This window comes from Numida meleagris, chromosome 7 (genome assembly GCF_002078875.1).
Source record: "Numida meleagris isolate 19003 breed g44 Domestic line chromosome 7, NumMel1.0, whole genome shotgun sequence".
In the NCBI taxonomy this organism is placed as follows: Eukaryota; Metazoa; Chordata; class Aves; order Galliformes; family Numididae; genus Numida; species Numida meleagris.
In genome coordinates this window covers 14,476,299-14,495,066 of record NC_034415.1, presented here as the reverse complement: position 1 = coordinate 14,495,066, position 18,768 = coordinate 14,476,299, and the positions used below count along the sequence as shown (strand labels likewise).

The following is an 18,768-nucleotide window of genomic DNA, read 5'->3' as shown; positions in this document are numbered from 1 at the left end:
CAGAGCTGCACAGGTTTGGAGTAAACGACCTCATATTCTCCCCACCTCCCAAAGATCTTGGCAGGGTCTTGCAGTGTCAAAAATGGAAGTAGGTGGGAGTCCAGCACGCCACAGGGATCCTGAAATACTCCATAATCCACAAGCAGCCAAGGTCACATGCCCCAAAGCAAGGCCTTATCACTGTCCAATCTTTGTTCACATCAAGCCACGCAACAGAGAGCTCCGCAAACAAACTCTGCTTCTAATGGTGTTGTATTTCTCCTAACTCATTGTAGTATGGAAAAAAATGTGAGAAGGAGACACTGAAAAATTAGCTATGCATAAGAGGTGCATCAATTTCAGGCACATTTTTGGTTATTTGCTTGGGTTAAATTAAATGAGATTATCCATGACTTCTACCATCTTGTGCAACAGCTGATGAACAGAGAAATAAATGGCTGGGGCAAAATTTCTGTGTAATCAAGAGAAACATTTTCAAGTCTAGTTATATTCAGAAAACGTCAAAGCAAGTAAGGCATTCTCTCAGTCATTTGGCCCACTGATCATGCTGCATCCCGAGTCACATGAATCTAATTTAGTAACTTAAAAAAAACCCAACCAAATAAATTAAAAAAAGAAGTATGTGAACCAAAAGGGATACATTAATGGATATGCTAATTAATTTGAAATACAGTGATGCCACTAATGATAACGCACAACCCAGGAAAACTCAGTTTTACTCTCGAGATCCCAGGTGAGTTTTCAAGACTCATATTTAAGATTTAAAAAAAAAAAATTAAAATATTTTCAAAACACATAATATCTCCTTTTAAGGAAGAGCAGGTACCAATCTACTCATAAATACCAACAGGCTCCTGCAAGGAGTTGCCCACAGAGTACAGCAAGTGAGAAACAAGGGCAGGATGGCTACTGCTAGCTCCCCTCCCCTCCCTCATATCACACTGCATTTCCTGCAGCATGATCTACACTGAAGTCGCCAAGAGCCTTTATGCTTACCTGTGTGAGAGTAGATGAACCACAGCGCTCCTGTTAGCAGAGCTCCAATTACAAATGCTGCAAAGGCAATGCCCACAACGGTCAGGGTGTCCAAGCCATAGAACACAGCTAAAAGGCAAACACACACAATAAGGGCTTTTTAATTTTGCCAGTGAGAAATAGTGTTTAACAACAATTACCCTTACACTTTCATGGAAAAAGTTGTTCAGATTTTCTTTTTAGTTTAAGTTCATAGTTAATTAAGCAACATTCAAGGAACAGTGTAGCAGATAAGCATCAAGAAAATAAAAATGATGCTTTTGGAGACTGGCTTCTGTCCAACCAACTGTTCCACATCACAAAGCAAAGCTTGAGCTCTGCACACCCAAACGTGGAACTCACTGCAAAAATTAAGCATTTTCATTTGGCCCTTAATAAGCTGCTTTCAATTGAATATCCATTTATCTTAAAAAAAGTGTTTCACAGAGGCAGAGATTTTTGGCAAAAGATTATATTAATTTAAATGCCCTAATATTCAAGCAAACTTTTCCCTACATCTCCTACAAGTTCAGTCTGAATTCTAGGTGGAGAACGGAACTGCTGTTAAGAGGAAAGAGATGCCAACAAAAAGTCAGCAAAAACATAAATAGAAACAATTGAAAAGATTGCCAAATGTGAAAAACAATAACTGAAATTAATTCCAGAACACAGAAATAGAACACTCCCCCCAACGCGCACACAAGATCACTTTCTAGGGGAGAAGCAATTTTGCAGTACCATTTCAAGGGTAACAGCATCTGGTTCCTTGATACAATGCCGCAGAGTTTAGCATCAAAAAAGCTTCCAGCTTTTGTCTTTCTCTTTTTGGTGATTAGAAATGCTTCAAAAACACTCTTTCATGAAACATTTGGTGGAAATCTTTTCTTACAAAATGGATTTCTAGTTTCAGTATTTTTTAATGTCTCCCAGTACACAGAATGGCTTAGGCCAGCAAATAACATTTTACTGACTAAGCTGGTTGGGAAATGAAGTGACTAGATCTCAGTAGTATCCTTCAGGACAGTTACAGTTCTTAAAACACAACCAACACCCTCACTTAAGAAATAACTACACATGTTCCTGCATTCAACAGATATTCCCACAGACATCCCTCAGCCCACCAGCTCCTGAGACTCTCAGTGCCATTCCTATTCTGATAAACATAATCTCCAGCAGTTCCCATTGGCAAGGGCCTTCAGGATCCAATCTTGTGTCTGTGACCAAATTTGCATGTGCAAAACTAGATGGATAGTGGCTTAGAAGACTTTTCTCCCATTTGTAATATGGGACTATTTCTCACTCCTTCATCAGCACTTGGTCATTTTTAAACGCAAAACAGAAAAGAACCTCCAAAACTCAACTGTTCTTCTTCCGCGAGGCACCAGCCCAGTATACTCTCCTCTGAGAAGACTTAGTGAAGAGGATAAAGTCATCTAGAGGCTAATGCAGTAGAAGCATGATTTTACATAATCTTTGTTATTTAGAGTAAATTCAGTCCCAAAGCTATGGGGACAGAAATAGAGGGGGAAAAAAACACCTTCTTTGCACTTCCTCTTCTAATTTCCCCTCTTCTCCATTCATTCCTGATTTTAGCTGCAAATCACCTTCACCTTCCTGTGTATTCTTCCCTCCTAGTGCCACTTCTCTCCTTTTTCTCCCTCTCCAGGGTCAGTCACTGACCATGGTGAAAAATAAAATTCACTATATCAATACAACAGGACAAAAACAAATAAATGAATCCACATCAATTCAGTGATCTCAATTAGCGCATGGCCTACGAGCGCTGGTGCCAGAGTAATTGAGGATGTGAGCAATTGCAGTGCAACATAGGAGGGAGGCTTGCAATAGGATACAGGAGCTCCTTAAGATAGCATTCCTGCTGAAACTCTTGTATTGGGAAGTGGTAGCCTTGGCAGAGATGGGGGAAATAACACACACATCAGCAAATGAAGTCATTAAGTCTGAAATTCTAAGCAGTGTTTCCCCAAATTCAATTTTCACATATGCATACAATTACAATCCTTCTCTCTAAAGATCAATGGGAATGCCTTTAGCAGCACTAATCAGCATTCTCTCCTGTACCAGAATTTAACAAACTCACCCACATACACATAATTCAGAAAGCTTGAAGATAATTTTCTTAATTAATCTAATACTAGACAAAATTTAAAGGCTCGAAAGAGATATGTTGAAGAGTTACTTACATGGTTGTCTCACATTTGATTTTGGAAGAGAAGAATCTGTTTTAAAACAAACAAAAAAAAACTTAGAAAGTTTTGCACAGAGCCTTCAAACTCTGAAAGTAAACTTCAGGATCTGATCAGGCAGAAATACATTAATTGCAACCTTTGAAACCAAAAACTTCAGGAAAACCAGTCCAAATCTTTCTCTGCCTAGAAAAACTCCATTTATTGATCATTCCTCAGAGAAACATTATAGCATGAACTATGTTCATGCAACGTGTGATTTGCTGGCAAGTACATTACAACTTTCCACCCAGATATCATCAGTTCTAACCTGCAGTAAGTCTGGTAATTCGTATGAGGAGCTCTTAATTGAGCAGGTATTACAAGGGCTGTCCTAAAGCGATTACATTCATCTGGCTACTGACCAGTCACAAACATGAGATACCGGCATGCTAAATCACCAAAACCAAACCAGAACAGCAAATGGCTATCATCTCTAAAGAAAAAAATCACTATTATGGCATAATATACATTTGTTCATCCAAATTGCATGAATACATGTTGATTCACACATTGCCCTAATTCCTGCTTGGTATTCTGTTTTGAATGTTGTTTAGCTGGGCTTTTTTTAGTGGTGGTGGGTTGTTTGGTTTGGTTTAAATACATACAGGAAATCAAAGATCATAGCTATTAAACCAAAGTTATTATTCTTGGCATTATCATCTTCATTATCAGCATGTAGCAGAAAGAGATTAAGTAAATACATGTTAAGAAATGAAGAATTTTCTCTTCTTATGCTTAACTGGCTCCTCTTATCTTTCTCCAAGAATGCCACCTCGAGCAGAAGAGCCAGAAATCCTGGCTTCAGATCCACGTCTTTGTTTGGTTAGCTGCAGAGTTTGCTTCTGTACTGCCCAGTAACCTAGGGATCTTGTTTAAATTCTGGCAATATTTGAGAGTGTTCAGTGCAATAGCTGTAAAAGGATTTGTTAAGACAGTGCCCAAATACTTGTTTTTATATCTTTAGGGACGAAAAAATAAACCAAGTGCATTTGCAACATGAACATAGTGGTGCAAAAAAGAAAAACAAAACAACAACAACAAAAAAGAAAAAAATGTTATTTTTTTAAAGTGTTCTTAAACCAAGACAGTTTTTCTAGCTTCTTAAACTCCAGTGGCAGCACTAAACTGACAGCAATATCCTATAAGGGCATTAGACTCTCAGACACATGTGCCTACAGTATCCAAATAGCACTTCATTCTTAAACTGCATTACATTCCGTTGTTTTAATGCATGGTTATCTCCTCCAGATTACTCTCAGCAGGATAGTAGGAAACAGGTGGAACAGTAATAGGAAACAGGTGAGAAAAGAGGGTCTTGGGGAGCTTGTTCATGCATAACTGAATGTAACGTTTGTGAGGAAGGCTGGACTGTAACCAGGGAGCAAGGCCACAGTACAAACACAGCTAAAGGCACTATCTGATTGTCCAAATACTCTAGTGGCATATCCCAAGTGCCAACAACATGCCTTCCAAGATAAGAGAATTAATTTTCCACACTCATTCTGCCATTGGCCTCTGTAAAGAGAATATAAAATCCACTAATTAACAATAGGTTATGTAGCTTGTTATCAGTTCTCCCCACTGATCCAGTTCTTTCATGTTATTTTAATGTGGGTTGCTCAGAGCAATACAGGAGCAGTGGGAATCCTTGAAGTCCAGGAAAAGTGGCTACTGGTTTTTAAACACTATCATGATGCTCTACACTTCTTCAGAACAGAGGCACCTGTTAGCTGTTCAGCTTAACCTCCTTTTGCTGAAATAACAATCTAAAGTTTCCACACCTGACAAAAATTTGAACAATGAAGTTGGTAGACTATTTCAACAGAAGAGCAAATATTTCCAAACATTTAAATAGCTATAGCTATATGCCTTTCACTGAACCTGGGCAGGGGTGTTAAAAGGCAACAATGCATATGGAAAGAACATGACATGAAGCTTTTAGACACTTCCACTGGGATGTACTGTAATAGTATATGTAACTGAGTCTGTATAAAACCGGAACATTAGTAAGGGGAAATAATTAGTCTCGTACAGATAAGACAATTGTGAATTCTACTAGAGTCAATGACAGTCATAAGATTATGTCTGAAGAAAAAAATTACCTTTGCAATGTTTAGTTTGGTAAGACTTTTGAAATTTCAAGCATGTGATTTCTTCACTTTGCTTACAGAGCAGCAGAAACAGCAGTAACTCATAGAATGGTCTAAAAAAATGAAAGCTGGCCTGTTCACATGAAAAAAAATTATGAACAACACCTCTGAGACATAAATTCTCCCTCTCAGTAACGCAACTTGACTTATTCACCAAATCTTAGTTAGATGCATTGGTCTTTACTTTTAGAAAGGGGTCATTTGATTCACTGCAGAACAACTGCATACCAACAAAGATACGTTGTTAATGTGCCACTTTGTATTATGTCTGGAAGCTGTGATATGCTGGGGGAGATTTCCATGGAACGTCCCACAATTAGACCAAATCACCCACGATGCAACAAAATACTCTATCACATCGTTGTCTTGCAACTAATCTTTATAAATTTAGCTCGTCTTTGCACACTAAGACCTTGTGCCACTCACAAAGGCATCATTCTGAGTGCAGTCCTAGACGGGAGCTGCACACAATGCTCCACACATCAGAAGGGCAAGAGAGCTCAGAGTATAAGTCCGTTTATTGAAAGATGAACTTCAGTTGGAGGATTTACTCATCTCCAATAGAAAAGCAAATGAAAAAGCGGGAGCTTTGTAAAAAGAAAGAGCATAGAATCAGACCCAAAGTAGAGATTTAAGCTGTATCACATCGACAGATCAATTACTTGCTTTTAATTCATTGTGGATTTGACCTGTATTGACAAGAAACTTGTGAAACAAATCATAAGCTGTCCTGCAGAGTTAAATAGAAACACTTGTTCCTTAAGTCCCATAGCAATGCTGTACTATAAATTGTTTGAAAACTAAAAATCTCACACTGTACAACGGAGGTTAAAGGATTTCTCATCCCTGTCCTTTGACATTACCTGAAAAGCATTCCAAAATTTCAAGCAGCCTTTGTACACAATTGTAAGATTTTGATATGCACATAAAGCCACTGGAGCTTACTAATTAAACTGCCATGCTAATACAAAAGGAAAAGATAATGCATGTATACCTTCTCCTTCTATGAATCCATCAAAACATGACTAATGCTGTTGCCAGAGGGATTCACCAAGAACTTTCAAACTAAATGAAACTGGAAATAGTTCTCAGTTCCTGTTGCTTTAAAAAAAACACAGGGCATATCCTTAAGCTAGAGCATGTTCTCATAATGCCGTTTTTGTCAGCACAGCACTGCTCTTTCACAAAACTAGAACTATTCAGAGGTTCTACACTGCCTGTAGATAGATATGGCTTCCACTAATGTGAATTAGAGAACTTCTCTACTAGACATGGGTGCAGAACTGAGTTTATTTCACTTACATTTGCTGTCCTTCAGATGAAAGCAAATTTTACCATTAAGGTACTAAAACCATGCTTATTATTTCTAAAACATGACCAAAAAAAAAAAAAAATCTATCACATTAGAGACCCATGATGCTCAGGACTATGTAGGTTTGTGAAAGATAATTGAATTGTGAAAGATCTGTGAAAGATAATTTTCCCAGATTTTCTTATACCTGTAAGAGACATTAAAGATAAGCAATAGCAAGTTGTTCCAATGACTAAACCGAAAGCAGTAATAAAATCACTCCACAAAAGATGTGAATAAGATGTTTATCAAAAACTTCCACAGAAATAAACATGTCTGAAGTCTATCAAAAGGGAGTTGCATAAAAGGTCATCTTTTTCTCTTTATTTTCTAACAATCCAGTAAGTTTCTTTCCAGGGGACACCTTTTTGCTTTACAAACTTACTGGGCTTCAGCATTCTCAACACTTCGTAATTCTACTGCTGTTATTCCTAGATACATATTTACAGACACAATAAAGAAGTGATACAGCAGGAGACAGACTACTGCTGTTGACTTCTGGGCAACAAGAAATTGCTGGAAACACTAGCAATGTATTTACACTTTTGAAACAAATTTTGTTACTTAGTACAGTATTCCTTTGACAATGCTGGACAAAACCACATTCCAGGGATCAATAAGGGCCATTAAAAGAGGGCAACAAATGGCCATGATGACTTCTGCTGGGGAAAAGTCTGAACAAACAACAACTTATAAACGCAGTACTACCACAAGATCACAAGATATTTCATAATTCAAGTACTCTTTTTTTTTTAACCCCATTTCAAGTGGTTATATGTACACAATATAATATATATAGCTTTATCATACAAGACAAGCCCACTTTCATACCTTCTGGTTTTCCTTCGTGAGTTATTACAAGAGGCTTGGTGAAGGTTTTTTTGTTGTGCATCATGGCCAAGATCATATCCACATTCAGAGAGGTGCAAGCTTCATCAGGAGGAACACACTGCAGATAGAAAGAACAGTGAGTGAGGTCAGAGTTGCTCAAACACCAGTAGTGTCTGTCAGTCCAGCTCTGCCAGCTACACAGCCATCTCATTATAAGTTTGATCAAATATTGTTTATCAAAAAAATATAGGAGAACCTCCAAACAATATCTGTATAATGCACAGGCAAAAGTAATCCTTAGCAGTGTTTCAAAATGCAACCTTTGCATTCATTAAGAATCCTCTAAGATTTCTGAGTGTTGCTATTGAACTTCAGTTGTAGTAATTATCTTACTTTAGCATAACATTTTTTAATACCAGTTTAAAAAACTGTAGCTACAAATACATATTGCCCAGTAATGACAAATCATATTTAAAAAATACATTTTGAAGGCAGTGTGCAGAAGTCACCAAAAATAAATAAAAATCTAAAATTCTTAAAATACATTCTCTGGTAATGAACTGAAGCCATATTCATCAGTCGTAAAGCAAAATTTGGTGATTGTCTTTTGTAAATATCAAATAGAATGTGAATTTTATTTAGAATCAGTAGAGCAGTGCAGGACTGTTTGCTGTAAAAATACAAAAGATGATGTAGTACCAAAATGTAGCAGACGTGCCAGCACTTACTTTCTTACTTACTTACTTTCTACCCAAGTTCTACTGAGAGAGGCTGATCTCACTGTTCATAAAAGGAGGGTCAAACACACTTGCAAGATTACCTAGTATTATGCATGAGTTTGGAAGTTAAAACTAACATTGTTTGTCATGCTGTTATGTAAGACTGATAGCAAAGATAAATCTGAACCACTTGCATAACAAAAAGCAATTTCTATTTATCCCACGCAATGAGATTTAAATAGAAACTGTAATTTTTGTGGTCAAAACACATAGCATCGTAACTCATTAAAATCTTGAATCTAGAAATACCATGTTCACTATACCAATCCAATAGAAAACCATTAAAGTTCAGATTAAAAAAAGAGAAACCACAACTTATTTTTACCTAAATCAGAAGTTTAGAGTTAAAAAAAAATACTGACCTTAGGCAGTCTTTGTATATCTTTGTCTTTATTTGTACACAAAGTTAACTCACAGTGAAGAAAGAGCAGTGAGATGTTGAATATCGGTTTAAACACAAAGCTAAATCTTTTTTTGTCCTTCTGTGCATGTGCTATCGGGAAGTTCAACTTCTCAGTGCTGTAGAATTTAACAGATTCATCCTTAGGACAAATATTTTCTATAATGGTGTAATCAGACATTCTATCTGGATTTGAAAATGGGGAAACAAAGCACGTTTGAATGGCAAAGCCTAAGGATCTGTCAGCTTTAGTCACAGATACCTGCAATAAAAAGAAAGACACAGTAAGATCTCCAAAATGACATTTTTAGTTCATGTTTCATTCATATTTTTGACATTTGTTTAAAGTAGTGATCCAATTCCTCTTTCAAGTTGAACTGTTTTGAAAGCTAAATGTTAAGGGTAGGCTGTCACACACAGAGAGGAAAATCTACAGTTTCAAAACTAGCAGCTGTTTAAATAGCATTACCATGCATAACAACAATTCCTTATCTTTAAAATAAATAAATAAATAAAATGAAAAATGCAGACCAGATCACAGAATGACAGAATTGCAGGGGTTGGAAGGATGAAGTTGACTACAACTTCAGATGGTGCTGCTTCCTTTACAGCCAGACAGATCATGAGAACTCTATGAAAGGCAATTACTAATCCTATCTCTTTATTGAAAGCTTTACTGATTAAAAAGAAAAAGAAAAAAGGAAAAGGAAAAAAGAAAAAAAAGAAAAAGGAAAAAAAAGAAGAATGAAAAAGAAAAAGAAATTGAAAGAAAAAGGAAAAAAATAAAAAAAATAAAAAGAGATAAAAAAAGAAACAGAAAGAAAGCCACATACAACAGAGAACTCAGCCCCAGCCAAGAGTGGAATGCAAAGGCAGAGTGGAAGTCAAGGTCTGACATGCAGGTGGCGTTCTGGGACTGGGGGGTGTGAGCAGTCTACTAAAAAGCCCTAATTTTTTGTCAAGTATGAGTCTGAAATTGATATTCTTTAATGAAAAATAATTAAAACTGCCAACTTGCAGAGTACCGATGTGCTTCACCTGAACTGGATAGAGACAACAAACATTACAGAATAACTAGGCAAAAAACTGGAATTTGTAACAAATGAAGCTTGCTACTCTTAACAAATAACAAGATCATTTAACACTATGTGATGAAAACAGCGCTGCAAGAAATAATGTTCTCCTTAGGAATAAGAAATGTGCCTTAAATGTGTACTTAATTCTTATGTGCTACATGTATATTTACGAAAGAGCCTTCCAAATTTTCCTGTGGTCTATACAGAAATGTTCGGATGTTAAGCTGTGCAGTGAAGAATGGCATTTCCCTTTTTTTCATAATGTGAGCAGTAATCAAAGATGAAAGGATGGGCTGAAGCATCTAAGCAGGAGAGATCATCTCAGAAGAACAGGAAAAAAGAGTGGTGAATGAAAATCAAGGCACTGATATTGATAGGTAAACAAGCTGATGGTGTAAACCAGTTAAAAAAAAAAGACATTATGACAAGGAGGACAAGTATATCACAGTGGTATGAAACAACATCGTGTAAATAAAAAGATGCACAATAGCTCAAGGAAACAAAAAGAATTACACTAGGAAGCTGAGACCAAGAAAAGCTAAGAAAATCAAATCTGGGGAAAAAAAGCCAAAATATTCAGACACCAACAAAAATTTTTTAGCAAAGAAGGAAAAGGCAGAGAGAGTTCTTACAGATTAAGGCCTAAGTAATTTACTGATCAAAAATAGTGGGGAGTTTAGTCGGCTTTTTTTAATAACAACAACAAAAATTAAAAAAGTCTGTCAGTTAGAAATGAAATCACAGAAGTCCAAAACCGATATAAATTTTCCATTGTGCAAGAAGGAGAAACAGGAAAAAAAAGGGGTTTTGCCAGGACAGGTGGTGAAGAAATCAGCACATCTGTCTGAATAAACAGCTCCAGAACCAGATCAGTTCCAAGAGCTAGGAGCCAAGGGGATTCATCCCAGATTGCTGAAGGAAGCAGAAGGTTTTATCCAAATGAAAAAAAATCATGTGTCTTTTATGAACATATTCTTAACTGATGAGGACATACCTTCTTTTTGTTTCAGCTGTCTTAAGTACTTTTCACTATCACACTGTTTAAAGTCTTTTAAGCAGAAAATAGTCAACTAAACATCTACAGAACACGCAAAATAAACTACCACCAACTAAAGGTCACAAATACCGTTCCCAAGTCTACTTGCTAAGAAACTCCTATGACAGAGTTAGAGACAAGTAGATCTGTTTAGAGAAAGCTTCCCTGATGTAATGGACTTCATTTTAGCTCTGCGGATATGGTAAAGGCAAAGCTTCTGTGGTACTCTTTTCACTGTTTAGCTGGTATTTTACTCCCCAAAAAAGTAAGAGAAATTGGAAAAAAAAAAACAAAAATTGAAGACCTTCACAGACCATCCGCTATCTAGCTGCCCTGAAATGAACAGAAGTTTTAAAGAAAGGAAGCAGAAAACTGCTCTAGTAACTGATACTATAATGTAGCAGGAGCTGAGAGGAAACATAAATCGGGAGCTCTGGTACCACTTCACGCTTCTGTTTCCACCATGCCGTGTCTTGGTGCTGTATCATACTACAAAGACTCAGAAACTCATTTAAAGTAACTACTTCAGGATGAATCCTTATAGCCTTTCTCCAAAGAAGTACAAAACTCTTCATTGGGTAGAGAATGAGAAAGATTCACAGTACACTGAAACAGAGATGATAACTACTCATGTTAAGTGAGCCACTATACTTATGGCTGCTGACTTTGCAGGGTTTATTTATTTTATACACTTAGATGCTGTGTGTTAGCACAAGAAAACCAGTATTTGTAAGTACATCAGAGACAGATCAGAATCTGTATTAACTTTGTAACCTGAGAACACTAGTATGTAAAAGACAGACACTTGCAACCATTTTTTTGCATGCCTACATCTTTCATATGAGGTTCAACCATTCTACCCAATAAAAGAAACCCTGAAGTCTTCACCAAAAAATGCCAACTCAGAGCAAAAACTTAAGTGACCATTTTTAGGTTCTGCACAGTAAAGCAGATATGAAAAGAATGACCCTGTACCTAAATTCATGCACTCTGCAGGAATTCTTTGATTTTGACCAAAAGCATTATTCTGCTTGCAGTTAAAATCAAACCCACAGTTTCTGTTCTCTACCACTCCAAAAGCACATAACTGTCTGCCTAAAGCAGCTGCACAATGAGACCTTTCAGTTAACAAGCAAAAACGTGGCTCAGCTGTATGGCCCTGCAAAATGCTTCTGCTAGTTTGAAAGCATTTCTCAGTTTGTTACCTCTACGTATATTGGCCCATTTTCAGAAACAGAGAAGAGTCCTTGGGATGGAGCAAGGAACAGATCTGTTTTGTAGAGCTCCATGTTGAAGGTCACATTGGTGATGTGTGGCTCAGGAGGCCAGGACATGGCAGGATTAAAAAAGTCTTTATCTGGCTGGTGCAGCGTGCAATTAAACTGAAATTACAAAAAAGATAAAAGTACAAAGGCATCCTGAGTTAGAAGTGGTAGCAGGGTAAGGACAAATTTGAGTATACAGTAATGCCCCTCCCGCATTCCTTTTACTTAGTGCAACCCTTCAGCAGGGTCACAAGAAATTGAAGTGGGAGGAAGAGAGGTAAAGACAAGTTAATTGCTGTATTATTTATGTAATTTCTGTGAACTGCATATTACAACAGGTTTTTCTCAGTTGTCAGGCGCAAAACCAAGAGTAACATACCGCTATTTCAGGCCAGCTTGAGAAAGTAACATCTCCCTCGTCAGCATCCCCTGGAAATCCATTATCACCTGATTCCATGTCATCATCATCAAAGCTGCTGCCTTCGGCTGGTGATGATAGCTGAATGACAATCTGCACATAACGTATTGCAAATGCATAAAATTAGATGGTAACTGAGCACTCTCTCTTTACAGTTATTATTTTCTTCTCTCTTCAGAACAATGTGAAAGCCAAAAGAAGTGCACCAGCTAAAAAGACGGTGAAAGAACCTCTTACACACTCTGCACGAAGCTGTTTAAAATACACAGTTTATGTTTAGTGAAAGCCCTTTAGTTTGTTTCCAGAATTCAGAAACAGCAAAGACATAAAAAAGGCTGGTCTGGGTGCTGGTATCTAAGTGAGTGTTCCAGTATTTCCATTCTATTTCTGGCATTTCTATAACCAACACTGATTAGAAAAAAATGGCTTTCTAAATTGATTTTTCACAACTTAGTTTTCCTTGATGCACACATGAAAAAAATCACTGCAAGTATCAGGGTCATTGCAGGCTTTTCTCTTCTGTCATTTTTATTTTTATTTTTATTTTTTTTACCCAAAGAAATTATGTCCTTTTCTTTGTTTTTTAATTTGAATTTCTACTCAGCTCTTCCACTCCTCCTTAGCACACTTTTCCATTTCCTTACTAGACAATTCCAGCTTTCTTTTAGCAGTGTTCTGCACTCTGCTAATAATCTACACCCTGCAACTTCACAGCTCGTCCCCATCCTTCTAAGACTTCATATTTATTTTCCTGGACACAGAGCAACCACTAAGAAGGGATACATCCTCCTTGAGACTTCACTGATACCATGCATGATTCTGAGTTTAAGCAAGTAACCAAGGCTCTTAAAAGACATGATGGAGAAGGGAGAGAAGCAGTAAATATCCACTTTGGTTTGGGCCACAACAGAATATAATACAGGAATAATAACAATACTTAGTTCCAGACACGTGCTATTCTACAGTTTGGAGATGTTTCTATCTACAATCTCGGTTTAGGACTTTTTCTAAAGTTAGTCACTACAGATTTGCCAGTTTTAGTCAGGCAAGGTCAGATCAGATTGCCTTAGCAGTGTTTGGGGTGGACCACAGGCTTTCTATTATTTGCGTAAGATATGCACTGAAAAGCTCAGCAAGATAAACTTTCCAAACCAGATTAGTCACAACATTTTTAAGGTCATAAGCTGAGCCAGCATGGAAGCGGTAGAACCTAAGTGGGCTCCTCAACATCATCACTCACATAAAAACACCCAGAGCCTCTTCATCACGTACATCAACTGATAGCAAATAAGAATCCAAAATGCAAGGGAGAAATATGCACCATCTCTTTTCCTCACTTTTGAGAGCCTTTTCACCCACTATTCTGAAAGAAAAAAATTCAACTTAAATAATTCAGTGTGTGAGTTAAATGGTATTGCTCTCTGCAATCACAGAACCTCATTCTTATCCCTTCTTAGAGCAACGTACCTACTTCTTAAGTGTGGGTACATCTAAGCCACACGGGAAAAGTAGATGTAACTTCTCCGAGACTGGTACAGATAGTTCCCAAAGTTCAGCCATGTAATTTTGTAAAAGCATGCAACTTCAACTCCTTTTTCCTATGGGATACTATCTGACCACAAGGTCAGATGGAATGTATAGCCTTCATACATTCTTGAATACAGGGACTGTAGCTACAACTAGGTTTGAGCTCAACAGGAAAAGGTCAGGATGCCTCCTTCCCGCCAAGGCTAAAGCTAACTACAGTGGCTTCCTTGTATCACTATGTTGTGCAGCAGAGAAGAAGGCTCCACTTTGTAAAATACTCACAGAGTTAAAATAAACAATCTTGTCCAAGATATATGATGTCCGAGTCCCACATTTGTTCGGCAAAGACTCCAGAATGAAATGGGTACCATTCATCCTGGCTTTGCAAGAGTGATCCAGCAATGAGAGTTCAGTCCTTGTGTAGCCGCTTGCCTAAAACAAAGATGCTTTGTAAATGGCTGCAACCTCCGCTGAAATTGTGTTAGACCCCTGCTTAAAGTGCAGCTCAGAATACTGTTCATGACTACTAACAAGAGGAAATGAAGTTCATTGTACTGACATCCAGAGAAGGTCAGTCTCAAAATGTTGTCATACTTGACAGACAGGGAATAAGTGTAACATGGAACAAAGGAAACAACAGGTTCATTATTAATCTACTGACAGAAACTCCATTTGGTCTCGAACTAAAAATACTTCAGTATGTATCAAGCTATTTTCCACAATGCAAATGGGTTCAAGCAACCTGTCAGCTGGTAGATGGTGAAGACAATAAAATACCACATAAAAGGTAACAGCAGACTACACAGTTTCACACCCTAGCTTTCCATTCCCTTAGCTGCCTCTTCACAGATCTATTCAGGCCTTACACAGCTACCAAAAGCAGTTTCTTTGTACTATGGAAATTAATAACTGGCCAATGGTGGAATACTGTAGTTTTCTACAGAATCAATCCTGCAAAGTTTTAATCAGAAATCCCTCTACAAACTACTGCATTGCTGAGAAGAGGAAACAAGACCCAGAGTTATGGCAAAGAATAGGTACACTACAGCTTCCCCATCAAAGAACTGGGGGGCTGGGGCGGAATGGGCAGCAGGGGGAGGTAAGGAGGGTGAAAACTGCTGTGGATCTTAGACTACTTATTTTTCAATCAAAACACAAATAAAATGGTCTGATCAAAAAAGTCTGCCCAAATTTGAGGATAAGAGACCACACCTACCTGCAGAGAGTCTTTTTCTACAGCCACTGTCATGACTTTGTCATCACACTTTATTGACAGGGCTACATCAGCACTGCCTTGAACTTCTTCAGGTTCTTTGTGTTTTGAGAGGGAATGCTCGAAGTCATGATTAATTAATGTGTCCACTGAATCCCTGGACGGGAAAATTCCTTCTCCTCCTGTGTCATGTCCTCCTCTATTAATGTGGAAAGGAAAAGTCAGGCCATCACTTAATGCAGGATTCCTTGCGCCATGCAGCAACTCTGTAAGCTCTGGAGGAGGAGAATGGTCTTCTTCATCATTCATCTCATCTAAAGGTAGAAAAAAGTTCAATAGGTTATTAGGTATTTTTCCTAAAAGTATTCAGAACTGAAGAACTTTCATGTAAAAAAAACCACATTATCCAGAAATGAGTTTCTGAAAGACACTCAAAGCATCATGTTTGTACTTTATTACCCACAATTCCTCCACTAACAGTATAGTTGATACAGAGGCATTAATCTTGGTATGTTTATTCCCTTCTTGAAATATGATTCACAAATAGTTAAAAACAGACTTTGGATGGGCCTCATTGTATGCAAAAGGCCACCAGAAACATAAAGAAAACATCACACCCAAGAAATACGCTAGTTTAGTGCTGCTAAAGTATCAGTCAGTCATATGAGCCTATGAAGTTCTTCTATTACCTGAAAACAAAAATCCCACTGTTGTGAATCTACTTATACAACCAGAGTGAAGTTAAATTAGAATTAACTTTAAGATGAGGAAATAAGAACACTTTATCTTCTGGCTTGCAGGCTGTACTGCTCAGGTTTGAAATCTCAACACCTCACCCAAGTAGATAATTATCTGGAAACCAGGAGAGTGCAAGTGATAAAATTTACATGAATATAAACTTTATCAAAAAAGAAAACGGTATTTTTAGGGCCTTAAAGTCAGAACTATCACCAAAGGAGATGCAACTTTACTAGCTTCAGTGTACCAGGATATATTTAAGTCATAAGTGACTTTGGCCAAGTAATTTTTTTAATGGCTGCATTTATTCCAGTTGCTCAGACTTTTCTAGTTCGTTTAATCATCCAAAGAAACATGTTCATATTTTTTATAAAAATCAAACAAGCATTTATTAACTAATAAAATATGCTGTTGCTGAGGTCTCATTCCAGTGAACACTAAGCATGGTCAAGCTTCTGAATTGGACAAAGTATAGTCATTTAATTCCACCGATACTTCAGGACGTAACATAGTTTGTCTGGAATTTCCTAATCAAGAAGCCACAGATTTTTTTTTAATTATTTTTAAACCAGCATTTACACATACAACAGTATACTTTACAATGTGCAGTGAAAATAGCACAGTCCCCAACAACAATGGTCCGAAACTGAGAAAGGACCTTTCGAAGCATCATACGCCTGGGAAGACAGTATTTATTTCTTCAATATGATAAAAGTCCATCTTCAAGCTCACCTGTATGTTCAAGTTGCAGATGAAATCTGTTAGCTATGGGGGCTTTTGTATAGGAAGTAACTGGACTGTATTTATGCTCATATGCCCACTTGATCAAACTCTCATGTGATGAAGGAATATCAGGTATTACTGATTTACTCATAGTCATGGATCTTTCTGTTTCCTTTCCAAAACCAATACTATTTGATGTCTGCAAACAAAGGAAAACACGGTTCATGATTTACCATTTAAGGATTCTTGACATGGACTAGGGACACTGATTTCATATTTTCTTGAGAAATTTTAGTCTGTTAGTAATAGCAAACTGAGATCACCTGGGAAATAAAATAAAATAAACTCTGCCACCTTAAAAACAGAACTGCTGCACACACGGAGAAAGTTTTCTTGTCTAAATAAGCAAGACGAAAGGATATATAACAAGCATCTCTAGCTGTCAAAGGGGCAGACAGAAAATATTCACTGATACTACATTTCAAATTTCTTTTAAGTGCTTGGCATCTCAAGTTTAAATATGTATTCCCACAAAGCTAAATACACATGTATTTATTTTTACATTTACAGTTTTACTATCATCACTGCAACAATTCCGTTACAAACTACATAAAAAGCTGAACATACCCATAGCAGAAAAGGGCACAATGACCCACTCAACAATTCCTCCAATGTGACTAAATTGCTTTTTCTATATGCAGATTACATCTTTCAGTGCTGTACAGCACACACTCAATTTCCATGCCTGATTACATTCTCCATCATAGAGGCTATACATTATTTATCTTTAGCTCTCTCCCTCATTTCTTTCTAATGACCCAATTCTGCATTCTTTAAACATTCAAAGTTTCACAACAGAAGTTAAAGGAAATTTTAGGTGCACAGTGTTTGAGAATACTGTTCCCAGTTGTCAAGGATCAGTAAAGGCCACTGAAGAGAAGAAACAAAAAGAAAGCAATGAGTATCCTAATTTCAGTGCCTTACTACTGATTTGGGTCAAGTAATATTTTATTTTCCAATAGATACAAATCTGGCTATGATTTATCACACATTTTCATATTACCACACAACTTTGGCCAGCTGGAATTACTATGCCATCCCAATTTTGCTTGATCTCCGTCTCTACTTTCCTCTTCATTTTTGTCAAAATGAGACAGCTGAACAAATATTATCCCAGAACGTTTCTGTCCTAGCTGGCACCTGACCATTTTCAGGCCTTGTTTATACTTCTCCATGCCACAGTGCACCTGTAAAAGTTCAGTCTCGCATCAACTCAATGAAACAAAACAAATCACAAGGGCTTCCAGGAACAGGCATACCTCCCTTCATATGCCTACCCTGTCAACACCCTTGCACAGTGCAGGCAATCAACACAGAGCCTCCTAGGAAGCTATTCCGAATAGAGAGAGATCCTTTTAGAAACTGGCAGGCAGCTTTCCTCATTTAAAGAACAATTCCTCCAAGCTTCTGAAATCTTCAGGGATTTGTTCTTCTGTGCTTTTTACCTCTTTCGCTCTTTGCCCCCCTCAATACCTGTAGAATTGATCAAATCTTTCTGCAATTTCACTTCTTTATCCACTGTACAATCTATAGCTGTGTAAGAAGACACCCATCCCGGCGGGAAGTGCAGACAGCCCCAACAACCACAGAAACTCAAGCTAAGGACATAAAGCTGCAAACAGCCCATGAAAAAACCACGACACATATACTATGTGCAATTATTTTACCTAAACTGTTCACTCTTTACTCAATTTTGTGTCCATGAATTTTCAAGAAGCACAGCAAGCTGGGAAATGATAAATGATCATTTCTTGTCTACAAATCTGGACCTTAACTCACACTCTCGGGGCTGAGGCAGCACAGCATTAACCTTTCACTCTCAGTTTGCCAATCCCCTCAAGACTCATACTGAGGGCAAGATGTTAGGAAAATTGAAGTGCATGGAACCTACTCAACTAATAAAAAAGAACATTGTGAAACATTACCTAATTGTTTAGT

General features: G+C 37.5%; 1 protein-coding gene across 2 annotated transcripts in view; it reads right to left on the bottom strand.

Moving 5' to 3' along the window:
- Positions 1 to 18,768, bottom strand: part of TGFBR3 (transforming growth factor beta receptor 3) — a 117,773-nt gene that overhangs the window by 8,220 nt on the left and 90,785 nt on the right. For both annotated transcript variants that reach the window (XM_021404089.1, XM_021404088.1), the window contains exons 8-16: positions 16,780 to 16,969; positions 15,313 to 15,623; positions 14,379 to 14,528; positions 12,531 to 12,662; positions 12,092 to 12,268; positions 8,737 to 9,036; positions 7,596 to 7,713; positions 3,219 to 3,254; positions 997 to 1,104 (exon numbers count right to left, since the gene is read on the bottom strand). In XM_021404089.1, the coding sequence (XP_021259764.1) occupies positions 997 to 1,104; positions 3,219 to 3,254; positions 7,596 to 7,713; positions 8,737 to 9,036; positions 12,092 to 12,268; positions 12,531 to 12,662; positions 14,379 to 14,528; positions 15,313 to 15,623; positions 16,780 to 16,969 (1,522 nt within the window). The remainder of the gene's footprint in view (positions 1 to 996; positions 1,105 to 3,218; positions 3,255 to 7,595; positions 7,714 to 8,736; positions 9,037 to 12,091; positions 12,269 to 12,530; positions 12,663 to 14,378; positions 14,529 to 15,312; positions 15,624 to 16,779; positions 16,970 to 18,768) is intronic.